General features: G+C 49.9%; 1 protein-coding gene across 1 annotated transcript; it reads left to right on the forward strand.

The window, feature by feature from the left end:
• The first annotated feature begins 247 nt into the window (after nt 1-247).
• On the forward strand, nt 248-15,706 carry Rnaset2 (ribonuclease T2). The gene is given in 10 exon segments (XM_005083012.4): nt 248-472; nt 2,217-2,259; nt 2,261-2,278; nt 4,923-4,975; nt 5,878-5,935; nt 6,855-6,925; nt 8,796-8,909; nt 11,731-11,776; nt 13,892-13,966; nt 15,402-15,706. Coding segments are annotated over 10 exon segments (780 nt in total). The 5' UTR covers nt 248-371; the 3' UTR covers nt 15,603-15,706.
• Nucleotides 15,707-19,283: the final 3,577 nt, after the last annotated feature.

The raw sequence follows: 19,283 nt of genomic DNA on the forward strand, positions 1-19,283 counted from the left end.
GGGGGCGTGTCCCTTAAAAGGGGACGCTTGCAACTTGGGAGCGAGCCAGTCGGTCAGGTGGGCCTAGAACTTTGGGCGTCCGAAGCTGCAGCGTGAGGACTTCCTGGGAGAGCGCGTCGGGGGCGTGTCCTTCAGGTCCGCCCGGACCTCAGGGCGAACGGAACTGGAGCCCAGGGGGACTTTATGGGCGGGGCTGTAGGAGGGGCGTGTCCGCCCGGGGCTCGGGGGCGTGGCTTCAGGGGTTACCCGATGGTGATCGCCGGCTTGGCAGAAGCCCTCTGCGGTGAAGCCACTGCTGCTGTCGGTCGGGCTGCTGAGCCGGCGCACGCGCGCGAAGGCTGCTGGGAGGCTGTGGAGCCCGGGGCGGCCCGATGGCGCCGTCGGTGGCTCGCGGCGCGCTCCCGGGCTGGGTCTCCTTGCTGGCTTGGGGCCTGGCGCTGTGGTGCCTGTGCGGGGCGGGCCCGCTGTGGAGGTGAGCGCCGGCGCGGTGGTGGCGAGCATGCTCCGCAGCGCCGGAGGCTGGGTTTCGAACCGGAGGGTGATGCTCTTCTTTCTTCCTCTTTTCAAGTCTTTCATCTGGGGGCTCTCCCCCCATCCCTCCCCCGCGCGCGCTCGCACGCGCCCCTTATTTCTCTCTGCACGGGCTAGCTCTGATCATCCCTGCTTCAGTTCTGCCGGGTCGATCCCGGAACACACTCTGACTTTCCCCCCTCCTCTGTGTTGTAACAACTGTCTGCCCAGTGAAAGCATTTGGTGTTTACACCGCGGGAGCGGAAAAGGGAGGGCTTAGTTGCTCGCTAGAAGTACTGTGTTTCCCAGAGAGTAACTGAAAAGCAGTTTGCATTTGCTTGCTTTCATAGCAAGTAGGGTCCATTCCGGGACGGGGTGTGTGTGTGCGCGCGCGCGCGTGCAAAAGTTAGTCCTTGTTGAGGAGTTTGATCTTGGAGCCCTGCTGCTCGCAGACCTGCCCCTGGCAGCACGGCTGTTGGTACCTTTGAGCAACTAGGGTATAGACCGTACTTGGAGCCGTGATCGTTAGCAGAGGACCTTAGGCTGCAGCGTGCAATTCACCTATAGCCAGCCTAATGTACGCAGCTGAAAGAATGATTAGGCATGGGATTAATTTAAACCGCAAGGCCAGGTGAATCCACTGTGTTGCGTGGGTCTCCCTTTAGCGCCTCTGTGTCTTTTCTCCTTGAGTATTGGAGTACGGGAGGCCTGCGATCTTTTGTTAGACAGAGGCACCTTCTTTGTGTCTGAATTACAGACAGAGATAGTTTGGTTGAGGGTTTTTTCCTAGGGCTGCTGTCTTACCTGATAAAGTTTCTGCTCCGGAGATAGAGCTTTAACGCAGTGTGTTCCGTCTCTCGTGTAGAGAAGGCCTTCCGCATCCGTTTAGGCTTTTATGGCAGTTGTCACGATTCCCATGGGGAACTACCATAATTCTGCCCAAGGGCATGCCACCAGTGACATAATGAGTCCCAGTCGGTCCCATAACTACCCCTCCCAACACACACTGTTGCTTAAACTCTGCCTTGGACTGTTGGGGATAACTCCACAGTCCCTCTGTGAAGTCTCTGGACTGGGAGAGCCTCAACTCATAGGCTTGTGATATAAGCACTCTGGTGTGCGTACTCCGGCCATGTAACATACGACGAGGCGCAGGTCACATACCACACCCTAGCTAACGCGTAACAAGGCTGCTTGCCCAGGTTGGATGTAGCTAATGCACAGGCCCGTCTGTAGGTAAATTCCATGTCTATGGTGGCCTCAGGAGTGGCAGCCTGTGACCAGGGTGAAGCCAAACTCCCCCGTAGCATATGGATAGTGCTTTAGTGCTGTTCTAGGCCATGCTTTGTTTTGCCCCATGAACTGGAGGGAAAGGGGTAAGTTTTCAGAGCCTCAGGGGCTCACAAAGACAGCTAAGGGATCACGAGTGATAAACCACCCAGACATTCTGAAACTGCAATCTTCCAGCAGGCCTTCCTGGCTGTAGCCCTGGCCCACCCACCCGTGCCCCTGACTCCGATGTGTCTGTGTTGTTCCTAGAGTGTCCTTTGCCTTCCTCTGTGGCATGTACTTCAGGAGGCAGGGGACTTGGTTCCTGGCAGTACGTCTAGTCCCATGGACTCTGCATGTTGAAAGAGTGGTTGTTTGGATGGGCGAGCTTTTGTCACTTTGAAACCTTCTTGAAAAACACGTTTGTCTTTTAACAGCGGCAGACACGAGTGGAAGAAACTTATTTTAACCCAGCACTGGCCCCCCCACAGTCTGCAAGGTGAGCGCTGTTTTGACTGGCCCTTTCGGTCCAGTAAAACCTGTCTGAGTTGCTCCGTGTGCACAAATGCCCACCCTGTGTGCCGGGTGTATTAAGTCTGCGTAGCGGCTGGAGCATAACTGGACCTCCTGTCGGCCGACTGGGTTCTGAGGGTGGCTCTAACAAAACCTCAGGTGGCGTGGCTTACAACGTAGGAAGTGCCTTCTCTCCCAGGACTGGAACTCCGGGAAGCCGGAAACGAAGGCATCATCAGTAGGACTCGTTCTTGGGAGAGTTTGTTCCACCCTCTTGCCCGGGAGGTGATGGCCCCTGGTGTCCTAGACTTACACGTGCACCTCCAACGTCTGCCTTCTTAGTTATCTTATGTTAGTTTTTGCTTGCTATGATAAGACACCATGGCCAAGGCAACTTGTAGAAGCAAGATGTTTGGTTTTTTTGGGGGGAGTGGGTGGGGAGGTTGGGGTTTTTGTTTCTGGCTTTTTTTTGAGCTTGCAGTTTCAGAAGGTTAGAGTTCATGACCATCCCGGAGGGGAGCATGGTGGCCCCGGTGGCCTGCAGGCCTGGTGCGGGAGCTGTAGCTGAGAGCTCACACCTTGAGATACAGGCCAGAGGCGGAGAGAGGCACTGAGAATGGTTTGGGCTTTTGGAACTCCAAAGCCCGCCTCTCTGGGCACACCCCCTTCAAGCCACGCCTCCCTGATAGCTCCACCAATCGGGGAACTGAGTACGCAAACATATGCGCCCGTGGGAGCCAATCTCGTTCAAACCCCGCCCCCCCCCCCCCGGGTGTATCTGACTGGGCAGCAGTCTTGTTGATAGTTTTTTCTGAAAGCCTATTTGGGTTTAAAACTTGAGGCCTCTTAATTAAGCAGCAGACGCAGCGTGCCCCAGTGGCTTTGAGCTAGTTTGATCGCCTCTTGCCAGGGTGAGAGCGTTCCTGCTTTCCTTCTCTCCCTGAGCTTGGAGTAGTGTGTGTGTGTGTGTGTGTGTGTGTGTGTGGTTTCTTTTTCACTTCCCGCACTAATTTCCTGTTGGCACACGGCGAGGTTTCTGTTGTCATCGCCAAGTCGTCACATACTCTGGGCCCGGAAGCTTGCCGCGGTGCTCTCCCTACACCACACCCCTGCGGCCCCCTGGCTCTGGTGTGGGGTGGGACGGGACATGAGGGTCTTAGGTGGCCAGGACCTCGTTGGCTCTTCTCATAGCAGGGGTGGCTGGTTCCCATCGCAGGACCCGTGTGAAAAGAAAGCTCTGCTTCAGGCCAGCTCTAGAGAGTTGCCCTCAAGGAAGGCCCAGGGCTAGTCTGGCCAGCCTGAGGAATTGTGGGCGTGCTGTCCCTCCTTTGGTGGTGTTGCGAATATGCGTGGAAGTGCCTTCCCAGCTTAAAACCTCCCGGAATTCAATTAAAAAAAAGAGAGGGAAACCAGTCTCTGTAAAAATGTCACTGCTGAGCACTTTATCTCTACTGAGGCCCACAGTGATGAGCAAGCCCCTGCCTCAGCGCGCCCTTCTCGAGCGGCAAGTGTGCTGTAGTCCCCCACAACCAGTGGGAGAGACACAAGCGTGCCTGTCAGAGACCTCAGTGTTTGCTGGCTGGGGAAGCAAGCCACCTCTTGTCTGGGTTGCCTTCACAGAAGCAGGTAGAAGCCTGGCCGGAGCTCTTGAGGCCTCCCTTGGCACTCACTGACTTTTGCTCATCGGCCACAGTGTGCCCACAGGAGAGATGAGCTCTCCTTCGGGAGGAGGAGTCGGGGTGTCGGCTGAGGGGTGGCATACGGCCTGTCGCCCCAGTGACTGGTCACTCAGTCACCCTGCGGCAGGCAGCTCTCACTAGTGACTTAGCCACCTGAGCTGGACTCCCTGGACCACACGCACAGAAAGAGGCTGCATACTGGATAGGAGGGGCACGATGGCCGGGCGGTGGGGTGGTGGCGCATGCCTTTAATCCCAGCGCTCAAAAAAGAGGGGCACGATGTCTATCTGTAGTTAGTGGGTCCATGTGTCGTATGTACCTGGTTACTGGTGTGTGTGTGTGTGTGTGTATCCCGAGTTCTGTTTCATCCAGTCTGATAGTCCAAGAATATTTGTTCCTATTATCATTTACTATGGAGAAATGTCATCTTAGCTAAACTACTTGGAGGGCCCCAAGGAGGTTTTATTCTTGCTAGGATTTTTATCTCTGATTTTGTCTTTATGGTTGGAGTCAAGGGCACACTCCTGTCCTCACTCCTTTGCACTTCTTGGCTTCAAGTGTTCAGTACTTCCTGCTTTGCTGATGTGTTTGGGTCTGGTACCACAGCAGGCTTGCGAGCCACAGAGTATGGGGGGGAGAGGTTCTTACACGTTTGCTTCTGGTAAGTAGGTTATTCACAGGTAAATGTGCACATCACATATCTGTGAATTCGTGAAAAGGGCAAAACTAGCTCCCAGATTCTCTGTCAGCTCAGTTGTCTGAGGACTGACCTAGACTGCCCAGCCCCCGATATTTCCTCATGAGTGTCATGCTAGAACACACTTAACACAATGCTAACACTAGATTTACCTTCTGTTAGTAATGTGCGTCTGTCTAGTTGATGTACGTCAAAAGAAAAATGGAGTTGATAAATATTAACCAATCACCTTCCTTATCTGTTTTTTCCTCTAGGAAGTTAACAGCTGCCGAGACACTCTGGATTATTGGACGATACATGGACTATGGCAAGCATCTAATGCAGTAAAAGCCAGAGAAATAGTCGGGGCAAAGCTAGCTTGAGTCTAGACACCATAGTAGACATGTGACTCTCGTGAGGCATATTCAGTTGGTCAGATACAGTATGTATGTATGTATGTATGTATGTATGTATGTTTTTATGTGTGTATGAATGTTTTACCTGTATGTATGTCTGTGCACCATGTGTGTACCCTGGAACTGGAGTTACAGGCAGCTGTGAGCCACCAGGTGGGTGCTGAGAATTGAACACAGGTTCCCTGGAAGAGCAGCCAGTGCTCTTTACTGAGCCGTCTCTCCAGCCTCCTAATTTACAACTATAAATCATGATAGACAATTTATCTATTATCAAAGATAAACAAACACCCTGGTGCCTCTCTTTGTTCTTGGGGACTATCATAAGTAAACATTTAAAACTAAAAGCATTAGAACAGGAGATAAATAGACAAATAATCGGTTGTACACTTTGCGAGTAGCCAACTCCTCCCTCCATGGTGGTCTGCTTTTCTAGTTACTTTCTCTGTGCACACACTTGTGGTGTCGGAGTGTGCTGATTAGTTTGCTATCTGTAGAGTGAACGTGGCCCCATCCACCTTAGGGTCCTCTGCTTGGAAAGAGCTGGACTCAGTGCACAGCTGTGCGCTCCACAGACAGTCCAGCCTGTTGTCCGTCTGTCTGTTGAAGCTGGATGTGTCTGGATCCGTTTGTTCCTTTTTCAGAGCAAAGTCAGTTTGCTCAGGCCCACTCGTTGCCGACGGGCCTGGGCCTGGGTGGAGCAGGGAGTCCCTGGTTGGTTCCTTAAGGAGAGCACTTTCTAGTGTGGTAGTGTCAGGTACGAGGCTTCCTCACTAAAACTAATGTGTCTCCTTTTTCTTTACATTTGTCTTTCAAGGCCTGATAGAGCAGAAGACTGTAACCAATCCTGGCACTTTAACTTAGATGAGATTAAGGTATTCATCTTTTTTTATTATACTTCGATTGCACACAGAATGTTGAACTAAATGAACTCATTCTTCGAAAGTGTACCTTCAAAGCCATTTTTAAAATTGCAGGGTCAGGAATGAATCCACTAGGCCTGAGCCCCTCAGTCTGTGCAGTAATTACTGCAATTACAACAACCCCATAGATGCAACAAAAAAGAAGAAAAGTCCACCTTTCTCCTTGTCTTAGGCCTGAGTGGCTGTTGGTAGCAAGCTCAGGTGGCAGCGGGGCCTGTCCTGTCTGCACAGACCCTTATGCTCACCTGCCAGCCCTAGCAAGTGCTTAGCTCTGGGGCTCCTGCTCAGTGAGTGTAAGGGGGCCCTTGGTCTGTGTGGTAAGGGTGAAACACTTCCAGACAGCTGTGGCTTGGAGAGTAGACGCATAGTACCCAAGGCTGGTCATTCTGGCTGTAGGTGGTGTGCACTGTTTTTTTTTTTTTTTTTTTGGTTTTATGAAACAGGGTTTCTTTGTTTTGGAGGCTCAGTCCAGCCTGGCCTCGAACTCACAGAGATCCACCTGCCTCTGCCTCCCGAGTGCTGGGATTAAAGGCCTGGGCCACCAACGCCCGGCTTGGTGGTGTGCACTTCTAAGTAGAAACTCTGAGAAGGAGGAATTGGTGGGCCTCTCCAGCATCAGAACTCCTGTTACAGGTAGACAGACGCCGGGATTCTAAGTCCAGGAATAAGTTGTGAGCGTATGAGAGATTTCAACAGAAGATTTAGCAGGAAGCCCATAACATGCTTCATGCATAGGCAGCACAGAATCATTTTGCTGAGTTGAATTATCAGAGCTCGGAGGCCTTTTGTTTAGTGTGTTAGCTTGTTAAATTTGCTTAGAAGTTTGAGGGTGTTGGGTCCTGGGTAAGCTTTTTGTTTGAATTACGTATAGGACCTTTTGCGAGACATGAAGATCTACTGGCCCGATGTAATTCACCCATCTTCCAATCGCAGCCGATTCTGGTGAGCATGCATTTTTAACATGGGGTGAAGGATCTCTCAGGGTGCTCGGGATGGCAGCTTGTGGGAGGCACAGGGAGCAGGCAGGTGAGAGGCTTTTGTCCAGTGGGCTAAGGTGGATGGGGTCAGGTGGGATGTATGTTCTGAACTTGTTTTCTAGTCTTCTTATTTCACCCATTACTTCATTCAAAAAGTCCTGTCTCCTAAAATGTTAATGAGTCAGATGCTTTGCATATTTAAAAATCAGTGCAAGTCAGACATACACAAACACGGAGAGCTTGCCTTAAAGACGGTGATCTCACGGTGACCTGGTCAGAGACGAGGTGACAGTCTCTCTACAGGGACTGTCTTCTTCCAGCTTAGCAGGAGCTGAGCCTGGAGTTAACCCAGTTGTTTGAAAAGCATTGTGTTTTTAAAAGAAGATTAAAATTGATTCAACTGAAGGTGATTTTTTTTTCTACATTTTCTTTCAATGTGAAAATTTGTAATTTGGTTTTGTGTGTTTTTTTTTTTTTTTGTTTTTTTTTGTTTTTTGAGACAGGGTTTCTCTGTGGTTTTGGAGGCTGTCCTGGAACTAGCTCTTGTGGATCAGGCTGGTCTCGAACTCACAGAGATCCTCCTGCCTCTGGCTCCCGAGTCAGCTGGGATTAAAGGCATGCACCATCACTGCCCGGTGAAAATTTGTAATTCTTATTACAGCTAATAATATCTTTCCAGATATCGTAATTTAACCTAGAAATATCTGTGTGTAGAATTTTTAGGGGAATAAGAAAAGTTTAGGTTTGGTAAAGTGCATTAAAGCAGCAGAATATAAAGGATGCCCCTTCCTGGATCATAGTGTTGAGGACGACTTTTGCTTGAGGGCGTGCTGTTTTAGGCTTCATGGACTATAATGCATTAGGTTGGAATTACCCTTAGATCATCAGAACATTCAGTGAAAGCTTGGGTGATGAACAGCTTACTAGATTGAATCTAGGGTGTATGTGTGTGTGTGTGTGTGTGTGTGTGTGTCCGTCCGTCCCACACTGGGTGCTCTCCCACTGAGCTAGACTCCTAGCATTGTTAATTCTGGGGAAGCTGCTCCCTAAATTGCTCAGGGTAGCCTTGAAATCACTTTGCAGCCCAGGCAAGCCTCGAGCTTGTCTTTCATAGTCTGTATTCTGGAAAGTACTTCATTTTAGTTAATGGCTATAATGAATTGAAGCGAGTGGAAATGAAGTCTTTACTTCAGGCTTCAAGGAGAATACCTATGTGAGTGGTGTTAATTACCGGAGGCTGATGGAATGGGCTCATGGTGACAAGCCACCTGCCTGCTCTTTGGTCCTTATGTAGAATCATGCATAGATTGATGGGTTGTGCCACTCTCTGGAGTTCCCTGGCTTAGGCATTGGCTCCTCAGAGGACCACACACTGCGGTGTGATGCAGCAGGTGTAGCAACAGTGACATTTTCTTCTTTCTCAGTTAATTTGTTGTTATTTGAGTATATATATATATATATATATATATATATATATATATATATTCTGAGACAGGTTTTCTCTGTGTAATAATCTTAGCTGTCCTAGAACTCAATTTGTAGACCAGGCAGGCCTTGAACTCGCAGAGATCCACCTGCCTCTGCCTCCCGAGTGCTGGGATTGAAGGCGTGCGCCACCGCCGCCTGGAGTTATGTTGGGACTGCGGAGAAGCCTGGAAGTGGTCTGTGATGGCAAACACAGTGCTCTTTGGAGATGGCTGCTTGTTGCTGGGGCCTTGGTCTTGAGCACAGGGTAGCTGTCCTTCCAGCTTTGTGAAGGCAGAGACGGGCTCAGTGCCTGGGACAGCTCTGGTCTTAGGGGACTCATCTGAGCACTCTTACGGTGAATCTCACAGGAAACATGAATGGGACAAACATGGCACGTGTGCTGCCCAGCTGGACGCTCTCAATTCCGAGAAGAAGTACTTTGGGAAGAGCCTGGATCTGTACAAGCAGCTCGACCTCAACAGGTGCGTGCACATCTCCTGTAGACTTTCTGCCGTTGGCCTGAGGTCAGCCACTGGGAACCGGTTTAGAGCACTCCTGCTGGCAGCCTGTGTGCTATGGTCCCCGGGAGGGGTGTGGTGGGCTCATTCCTGGGAGGTGATCGAGTCCCTGACAAATCTTCCATCATCCTAGTTTATGACTGTGAGGAATGAGAGATCACCAGACACCAGAACTTTGATCTTCAGACTCCCCAGTCTCTAGACCTGTGAGGAATAAATGTCTGCTGGTCGTGAGGGGTCTTTGCTTGTCGTTTGCACAGCTTGTTCTGGTCAGAGAGCAGTTCCTCAGATGAGAATAATCCCAAGATCCTTTGCTCGTCAATCATATTTAAGGTTCATGAATTAGATCTGCTTAAAAGATGAATAAACGGAGCTGGGCATTGGTGGCGCACGCCTTTAATCCCAGCACTCGGAGGCAGAGGCAGGCGGATCTCTGTGAGTTCGAGGTCAGCCTGGTCTACACAGCGAGCTCCAGGACAGCCTCCAAAACAATACAGAGAAACCCTGTCTCGGAAAACAAAAAAAAAAAAAAATGAGTAAACCTCGATTGGTTCTCCACAGGCAAGCTTTGCTTCTTCAGCACAAAGAGCGCTCGTGATGATGCGTCACTGTCTTCACACAGACAGTTTTCAGTGTCATTTTGCTCAAAAACAGCTGGGGTTTGAGTCAGTTGATCTGGCAGTAGGAGAGGAGGGACAGGTGCCTTTGGAGAGATGAGGTAACCAAAAAACACTCCGAGAAGGTCTTGAAGCCACTGGCTGGCATAGCACAGGGCTGAAGGCCTTGTGATCCTTTCTGACACGAGCCGTAGGATTTGGGCATGAGGCCTCTTTAGATCTTATTCCCATGATACGAAAAGAATGGTTGGGCAGTGCTCAGGTTTTGAAGTTCCCTTTGTCTTTTAAAAATTTGCCCTATTAGGCAGGGTATGGTGGCCTATGCCTTTCATCCCAGCACTTGGGAGGCAGAGGCGGGTGGCTCTCTGTAGGGTTGAGGCCAGCTTGCTCTGCATAGCAAACTCTAGGCCAGCCAGGGCTCCACAGTGAGACCCTGTCTCAAAACAAAGTAAGACATCTAAATGTTTGCATTAATTAGTACACGCACTAGGAGTTACATACCAGGGACTGTAACAGACCCTCAGCATATAGTTTATTTAACATGTGGGGTTTTTCTGAGAAGACCATGTCTCTTGCAGTAAACCTTGACCCCCAAAGTATAGGCATTTCAGAAACCTACTGGGCACTTAGAAGCCACTGTGAGGAACCCCTCAAGCAGGCCCGTCACATGCTCCTGGGGCACAGAGGCCGCCCTTCCAGAAAGACTGACAGACAGACCCACAGAGAGCCTCTGCTGATGAGAGCAGGCCCAGCCTGGTAGCCACACCCTGCGGTGTGAGTTGAGGCTAATTCATGTAACAAATAGGAGAAGAATAACTTTTTTTTTTAAATCTGTACACCATTTTATTTATTTTCCCTTTTTAAATTTAAATTAGAAACAAGCTTGTTTTACATGTCAATCCCAGTTCCCTCTCCTCCGGTAGTGGTAGTAACTGGGTAACTCCTGTCCGCAGTTTCTCGTTAGAGACTCATACAGCTCATTTACCCTTGGAGCTCCGCTGTCTGTCTAGCTACGGCCACTCAGCTGGCTGCCGAGCAAGTGAGCCCAGATGGGTAGTGGTTGCTTACAGATGACAGAGAACAGTTGCGGGAGAATAATGACTCCCCCAGCGCCTCCAAGACAGACGGAGAATCCCGTGTGTTTCATAAGATAGAAACAATGTATCAAACTGCAAACTGCCTGTATACTTACACGTTTCATAGTGTCAAGGTGGTCACTCCGTGGCTGCAGAGTCCTGTGGGGCCCTTCTCAGAGCACCCAGCTGTCTTCACTCAGAAGAGGACATGGCACGACTTGGCCCATTTTTCTCTTCTCTTTATTTCTTGGGTGAAGCAGTGCATGACCACGGGAGCTCAGCAACGTTTTCCAGTAATGCTATTAAAAACCAGCCCAGCAGTAAAGAAATCTGGTCAAAATTTATAATAACATGTTAAGCTCAATTTATCCAAAGCATGGACGTCGTAGCTTATAACAAATATTGCTTTCTTTGAAGTTGGACTGTTTTATACTTTCTTGGAACCCTGTGCTGTTCACACACTGACAACCGGGCAGGCAGTGGCACACTTAGGTGGATTTGGGGGGCATTTCTGGGGTTCCAGGGACCTTTACTGCTTGTCCCTTGCTGGCACGGACCGATGGGGCAAGTAGAGAGAAAGACAGGCAGCCTCAACCCCACCCCTTTGGTCACAAGCCTGAACCATCCAGGGAATTGTGATGGGACCACAGAGAATTCCTTTGGAGTGAGTGGTCTAGGGACTTTACATTGCTCCTCCAGGACTTAAACTTGTTACGAGAAACTGATAGGGTTCCAGGCTATATGTATTTCAATTCCTTGAAGATGTGGCCAGCACAGCTCTTCAGGATGACTCGCGAGACAGGCTAAGCTATCTTGCAGAGCCCGTGTGGCCAGTGGCTTGCACGGGGTATGTTGCCTTGGATGGGGTGGTGTGGATGGTTCTGCCGTGCAGCTTCAGATCTAGGAAGTGCCCGTGTGGGTAGTGTGTGCCCGGGGCCAGGAAAGAAGGGGCTGGGAGCCATCCTCTCTGCTTTTCTTGTTAGAGGATTTATTGCTGGAAGTCAGAAAGACACTCTCACTCAGAAATGCAATGAAAAGAACAAAGTGCAATGTACTGTCATAATGCAGCTATTTTTTAAAATTTTATTTTAGTGTACTGCAAAAATTTGAGATCAAGCCATCTATCAATTACTACCAGGTAAGCCTTACCTTTATCCCTCTGTCTAGTGTCTAGTGTCTGTCACTGGGGACATTTGGCGGGATCCATTCGTCTTGTGAGCTGCCCTTGGGTTTTAAAGGAACCCAGCACCAACTACTTGAAATGGCTTCTCTGGGTTGTTGGTGTTTGCATCTGATCATGCACTGAAGGCTGCTTAGGCCACTGACTTGGAGGCACAGAGCCATGGTTCTCTCTGCCAAGCAGTAGTCCTCCTGCCTCAGCACAGGGTGGAGTGTGAGTTTGAAAGGGTGCATTCAGTGTCACGGTGTCTGAGGGGAAACAAGCTGGATTTTTGTTTTTCACGTACACTACGTGACGCAGGAAGTAATGTCACATCTTGTTGACTGAGAGGGACGTGTTCAGTGTAGAGGCTTTCAATTCTGCGTCGTCTGTTCTCTTGTTTGCCATAGAGAGGTGTCACTCAGAAGCTTAAAATACTCTTGGGCTCACGAGAGAGGTTTGCAGAAGGTTGCTTTAGTGTGGTTCTCTGAGGTGGTTTTTGTGTGCTTCTTGTAAGGTGTGGCTTTAAAAGCAGCTCCAGAGGAGCGGTTGTGGGACAGGGACGGACACTGCTGTCACTCTGCCCTGTTGACAGCGGGTGATGTAACCCAACAGCTTTGTCTGCGGGACTGTGCGCTCCTTTCCCCAGCTGATGTGTATCTCCACTGGGCAGTGGGGAGTTGGAGCCTGGGCTTGAGGACGGAACTTTAGCTGCCAATTAGGTTAGAACCCTCTTGGACAGCAGCCACAGGATGAGGGTTTGTGGGGCTGCCCCAAGTCACCTGGACTCTTGCTTCAGCTGGTGGGGAGGGGAGGGGTGTTCACAGTTTCACCTGGCTCGATGTTCGGAGATGGTATCCATGGTGACGGGAATGGCAAGGACAGCCTGCTGCCGAGCTGCCTCATGTGCTTGGTAAGGTGGCGGGAATAGCAGACAGCGGCTTGGGAAACGGATCCAAAGGTGTCTGACATATCAGCAGAGTTTCAACTTTGTACCCAGCATCCAAGCCTGAGTCTGTTCATTTGCTCTATGGTGCTGTGCTCATTTGCTCTATGGTGCTGCCGGATCCCTCGGGGAGGGAACTGGTGACAGGCATTTCCCAGGGATTGGCGGATGGAGGGCAGGTCACAGCTTGTGTGGTAGGGAGAGCACAGGCTTCCTGGGAGATGAGAGCCAGGCCTCTTTGGAGACCCGGGAGTAGAGAGTGTGTATGGCATGGACACTGGGGCGGTAAAGAGCCTTGCCATGCTGTGAGACGTAGGCAGACTGAGAAGTTCCCGATGAAGCTGTGTCTCCAACAGTGTTCTGGCTGCCTAATTGCCAGCCAGAGACCAAAGGCAACGGGAGAGGTGACTGACCTTTAGGGAGGGCCAAGGCTGGGCCATGTGGGAGCTGCGGGGCTTGGCTTGTGAGGGGAAGGGGATAGACATCACTGGACAGTGTCAATAGGGTCAGAAGGGGCCAGCAGAGGGGGATGGAGGCGTCCCGTAAAGCAGGTGCTGTCCATGTCCACGGCGGAGAGGACAGGTGGATGTGGGCAGAAGCCACAGCACCGAGACTGAGCATTGCAGACGTCCTCCTGCAAGGGGAAGAGAAGGGGAGGGTGCTCACCCCATGGCGGAGGAGTGTGTGGCACACGTGGTCTAGTTTTGTGGTTCACCGACAGGAGGTGGGTGCTCTGAGGACCCCCCCCCCCCCCCCCGTGATGAATGCTGTGTCCCCTGCAGAGAAGGAAGGTTGTGGTGGGGAAGGCCTGGGAAAAAGCTCTGGGGGGGGTTCCAACAGTCAGTTGGCAAGGGTGGCTTTAGGCAAGGTAGCGCAGAAGGGAGAGGCTGGGGTGGGCTGGGCTGGAGTCAGGGAGGAATCGGGGTGCCCCGTGGGGAGCAGAGAGGAAAGAAGCCCCTGGGGATGATTTGGCCTGGGGTGGAGCCCAGGTTGGAAAGTTGGTCGTGATCTGCCTTTCAGTGATGGATCTGGGACATCCTCAAGCTTTACTCCAGGTCCTCTGTGTGGGGTGCTCTTTAAAAGAGAAGAGCAGGGAGTGTGTGAGGGTTCTACTGAAGCTCATTGCTGACACTGTCTTTTACTATCAGCTTGCAGACTTCAGAGACGCTCTCACCAGAATCTACGGCGTGGTGCCCAAAATCCAGTGCCTTCTGCCAGAGCAGGTGAGGCTTGCGTTCTGTCGCCCTTCCTTTTTTATTCCCTGACAGTCTTTCGTCTCCACTGTGGAGGTTCTGGGACAGAGTTGAATTTGGGCGTATTTTCTGTATATATGTGTGCACAGGGAGAGCTTCTCTCATTCCTTCCTTAGGGGAGACATAAACAACATCGCTTCCCCTCTTAAGGTCTCAGCAGCACACTGAGGCATGATTCCACCAAAGTTCACCCCGGGGAACCCTGGGTTATTGAGCTTGGCTACAGAACATAGGAACCTACTGGGGCATGGGTGGGTGCTGCTCTCCTAAAAGGCCACACCAGAACGTCTTTACCCAGCAGCAGTTAGGGTTTTCCATAGATGGAGCCTCTTCTAAGTCGTCTCCAGCTGAAACCACCAAGATGGCAGCTGTTTGGTCAAAGACTAGTTCTGTGCAGCCCTATAGGGTTTGATTTTACGCCGCTTCATTCTAGTGAGAATGTCCTGTGGGAGGAGGGAGGAGGAGGAGAAGGAGGTATAGTTCTAAGTTAAACATTTGTAGATTTTTTTTTTTTGTTTTTGTTTTTTGTTTTTGTTTTTTGAGACAGGGTTTCTCTGTAGCTTTGGAGGCTGTCCTGGAGCTCGCTGGAGACCAGGGTGGCCTCGAACTCACAGAGATCCGCCTGCCTCTGCCTCCCTAGTGCTGGGATTAAAGGCATGCGCCAACAATGCCTGGCTAAACATTTGTAAATTTTTAAGATTTTTTTGTTTTTGTTTTTGCTTTCCCCGTTCACTTATTTGTTTGGTTTAGTGTTTGAGACAGGGTCTCTCTGTTATCTAACTGGCTGTCCTGGCACTGGCTCTGTAGAGCAGCCTGGCCTCTGCCTTACAGAGATCCACCTGTCTCGCAGGGTGCCCCACACCTGGAGTTTCCAAGCTGCTCTTAATCACTTTAATTGCATTTTCCTTTCAGCATATAAATAAAATTCTTTTGATGGCCAGGATCTGTTTTATCTTGACATCTACTTTGCTAGGGTCCCCATGTGTGCTATGGGCACATCTAGTTGTCTGTCTGTTCTATCTATCTCTCTATCTCTCTATCTTCTCTCTATCTCTATCTATCTATCTATCTATCTATCTATCTATCTATCTATCTATCTATCTATCTATCTAGTCTTCCAAGCTGAAAACACCTCCTCAGCCTAGGCTTCCAGGCGAGGAGAGGTGAGCCCTCCCTAGGAACAAGTCTCCATTCAGTTGTCCCTCCTGTGTTTCCATCCCTGTGTCGTGTCCCGTGTCTACCCCCTCCCCCCCAATTGCATCAGCCCTCCTGTGTTCAAAGAGGCCTTGCTCAGAGTCGAGTCTCTGACATGGAGCCGTTGCTTTTGTTGTTCTTGAGTGCTGAAGTGCTGTGGTCCCCAGACTGATGTGACCCATGGTAATGTCTGCCGTTTGTCTATTTTTAGGGGGAGAAGGTACAGACCGTTGGGCAGATAGAGTTATGTTTCACCAAGGAGGACTTCCGTCTGCGAAACTGCACGGAGCCAGGTGAGCAGCTGTCCTCCAAGCAGGAAGCCCAGCTGGTCACGGGCGCTTCCACACATGGGATGATGGTCTGTGAAGACGGCCCAATCTTCTATCCTCCACCTGCAAAGACCCGGCACTGATGGCTCGCATTTTGGAAATATTTTATGTTAAGTAAGAAAAAGTCACAAATTATGGCTTTTTAAAAATCCACTCAAAAGTTTCTTAAAATGTGTTCGGCCTTTTATCTTGTGTGCTAACGAGTTGGTTCTTGTCTCCTATGCTCTTCCTGTCAGCTGGCAATAAACAGCTGGCGTCAGGCCTATTTCCTGTCCAAAAGTAGCTAGATTCACACTGTAATAAGGACTTGGAAGTCTTGGCACAGCAATTTTTTTTTTGGTCAAGTTCAAATTATCCTATTTCTTTTTTTAAAATTTAAAATTTATTATTATTATTGTGTGTGTGTGTGTGTGTAGGGTGTAGGGTGTACATACCATGGGAACCTATATAGAGATCAGAGGACAAATTTTTGGGAATCATTTTCTCCAGCTTAGGTTCTGGGTGTCAAACCAAGATCACCATGATGCTGTGAAATAACACTCCCCGGTGAGAATTCACTCTGCACTCTCAGGGAATAAGGACAAAGGACACGCTTCGTAAGGACAAAATAAGGACACTCTAATAAAGTGTGCGTATGGCTCAGCAGCCTGGCTAGTGCCCAGAGATTGGGCGGGAATCCTTGACAGATTATACAGATGTTGGGCTATACAATGGTACATACATTGCCACCTGTAAATCTCCTGTGGGTCCCTGCCCTGAGTTTGTTTTGAGCAATTAAACATGTTTTATAGAGGCAGGCACTTTGGTTTCGCCATTTTGGTGGGACAGAACATTTACACAGCTAGGGTGCCGTCACAATGTTTTTGAAATAGATTAATGTTGCTCTTTTCAATAGTTGTTACCCAGGGTCATCTGCCTGTCTGGCAGAATTAGGTTCTTCTTGGTAAGAAGGCCAGGAATTTATGGGCAACTGCTTTCCAATGCCACTTGCTTTGAACTAAATGGCCAAGGTGTGTTCTTTTGTTAGTGAGTAGGGCCTGCTGACCTGCAGTATGCCGGGTTTGTCCTTTTTGTTATATGGGAGTAGGGACTAATGGGAGGTGGGAATCTTTTTTAAAAATTTTTAAATTGGGAAACAAGCTTGTTTTACAAGTCAATCCCAGTTCCCTCTCCCTCTCCTCCTCCCATCCCCCACCGACCTCCTATCCCATCCCCTTTCTGTTTGCCAGGGAGGGTGAGGCCTTCCATGGAGGAATCTTCAAAGTCTGTCATATCCTTTGGAGCAGGGCCTAGGCCCTCCCTCAAGTGTCTAGGCTGAGAGAGTATCCCTCCATGGGGAGTGTGCTCCCAAAGTCTGTTCATATACTAGGGATACATACTGATCCACTACCAGAGGCCCCAAAGATTGCCCAGTCGTCCTAATTGACACCCACGTTTAGGGGGCCTGGTTCTGTCCTATGCTGGTTTCCCAGCCATCAGTCTGCGGTCTATGAGCTCCCCCTTGTTCAGGTCAGCTGTTTCTGTGGGTTTCTCCAGCCTGGTCTTGACCCTTTGCTCATCACTCCTCCCTCTCTGCAACTGAATTCCAGGAGTTCAGCTCAGTGTTTAGCTGTGGGTATCTGCTTCTGCTTCCATCAGTCACTGGATGAAGGCTCTAGGATGGCATATAAGGTAGTCGTCAGTCTCATTATCGGGGAAGGGCATTTAAGGCAGCCTCTCCACTATTGCTTAAGATTGTTGGTTGGGGTGGGAGGTGGCAATCTTAGTGAGCAAATCTTAGCAGAAACACATTCTCAGCAAACCTAAACTTCGGTTATGTTAGAGATGCAGTTTCTACAGTTTCTAACAAGTGTGGCTAGTGTGCCCCTTAGCTTTGAGTTATATTAGAGGCAGTGCTCCTTTAGCTAAATTCTCCTCTTTGTAACGTAATATTTCCCAAGCAAGTTTAATGGTAAGTCCCCTCTAACATCAGCTCCCAGTCTTTATCAGTGAGGCTTGTGCAGCAAGCACTTTTCCCACTGAGTCATTGCACAGGCCCCATCCATCCTGCTTGCTTGACAGACAGTAGGTGCAGGTATAATGTGAAAACATTTTAAATTGCTTATCCTCAGGGACGACTGTTTTCAAAAGCAGAATCATTAAAAACTGTTGTGTTGGTTGATGTGAAGGTTTCTATTTGCCAATTAAAAAAAAAGCTTTCAGATTGGCTCAGAAGCAAAGAGACACAACTGAAATGCAGTGAGTTTAACAGGGTTTATCTGGCGCGTGCGTCAGTGAAACAGCCGTCTTTGTAGTAGAACTGAGGGACCCAGCTCTCCCCAGCACGGGATGTGTATTTAGTCAGCTGCTCTGTGGCTAGAGATCAGCAAGGATTTGATCAGAAGCTGTCCTTTAGCTTTTCTGCAATAGAGGGAAGAGCTAGCCTTGCTTTTGCTGGCACAGGGATATGACCTTGGGGGCTGTGCCCCACGTTACAGCAGTCCCTCTTCCTGACCTGTTCCTTAGCCCCTCCTGAGTGTACATCTGTCTCCAGTGCCCCTTCACTCGTGGTCCAGAGGGCATGCTGGGGGAGACGTGGAAAGGCCAGTTCCAAATACTGGTTTTCGAAGTCAGTGAGCGTTAGCATTTTTCAAATTTAGCTCCCATCACCCTTTTCTCCCTGTAGACTTTTTTTCGAGACAGTGTTTCTCTGTATTGTTCTGGAGGCTGTCCTGAAACTCGCTCTGTAGACCAGGCTGGCCTCGAACTCACAGAGATCCACCTGCCTCTGCCTCCCGAGTGCTGGGATTAAAGGTCTTCCTGTAGACTTGACAGGGATGTTTTAGGGCAGGCCTGCAGCTGGGTGGCAACCGACGCCAGGGGTGAGTTGCACATACAGTGTCTGAGCTTGGGACCAGTCCATCCTGCGGGGTGTGGAATGGAGGCAGCTGCTCACAGTCTGCCCAGTGGGGGATGGGCCTTTTGCCTGGAGCACTGGGGAAAGGAAAACCCTGAAGCTGGACCTGGAAGGATGGCTGGAGTTAAAGGTAAGGAGGTAGAAAGACCCCGAAGGGAGCAGACATATGGAAACTATCTCCAAGACTAGCTTCTACCCACCGTTGTGCTGCCTCTTGCCTTGGTGCGTGTGGATCCTACCAAGGATGCTCTGTCCCGCCCTGGAGCAGTGCCTGCCATCCAAGAAGCTACATGGTAGGGGATGAGTGATCACCACTAGCCCTTACATCCATCTCGGGGCCGGCATTTGATGCCTTTCCACACCGATCAGTTGGACATCACGCCACCTCTTTTGGAAAGGACTCCAAAGCAGACAGTTTCACCCTAATCATGAAAAGCATCGCAATGCATTTTGCTTCTATTTACCAACTTAGCTCAGAGCCTCACAGTCTCTTACCTGGACTGTCCTACAAGCTAGCTGTGTTCATACTGCAGACGTCACTCTGGACATGTGTCCCCTGCAAGAGGATGGGCCTCCGGCTCACAGTTCACTGCTTTCCGCTGGGCCCAGGGACGCACACCAAGGGTAATCCTGAATGCACCCTCTTGCCGTGGATGGTCTGGCGCACACTTGCTCCAGTAAACGGGAAATTCTCACTGGCCACTGTTAGACTTGTAACGAGGTCCAGCAAACAGAAAGATTTTTTTTAATGCTTGTCATAGTCGTAATGCTTGCAAATATAAGGCCATCGGCACACACTTATTGACAATAGAAAGACTCATGTAATTGTTTGGTCCTCACAAAGTAGAATCCTATGCATCAGTGCTAA

This window comes from Mesocricetus auratus, unplaced genomic scaffold (genome assembly GCF_017639785.1).
Source record: "Mesocricetus auratus isolate SY011 unplaced genomic scaffold, BCM_Maur_2.0 Super-Scaffold_100018, whole genome shotgun sequence".
In the NCBI taxonomy this organism is placed as follows: domain Eukaryota; kingdom Metazoa; phylum Chordata; class Mammalia; order Rodentia; family Cricetidae; genus Mesocricetus; species Mesocricetus auratus.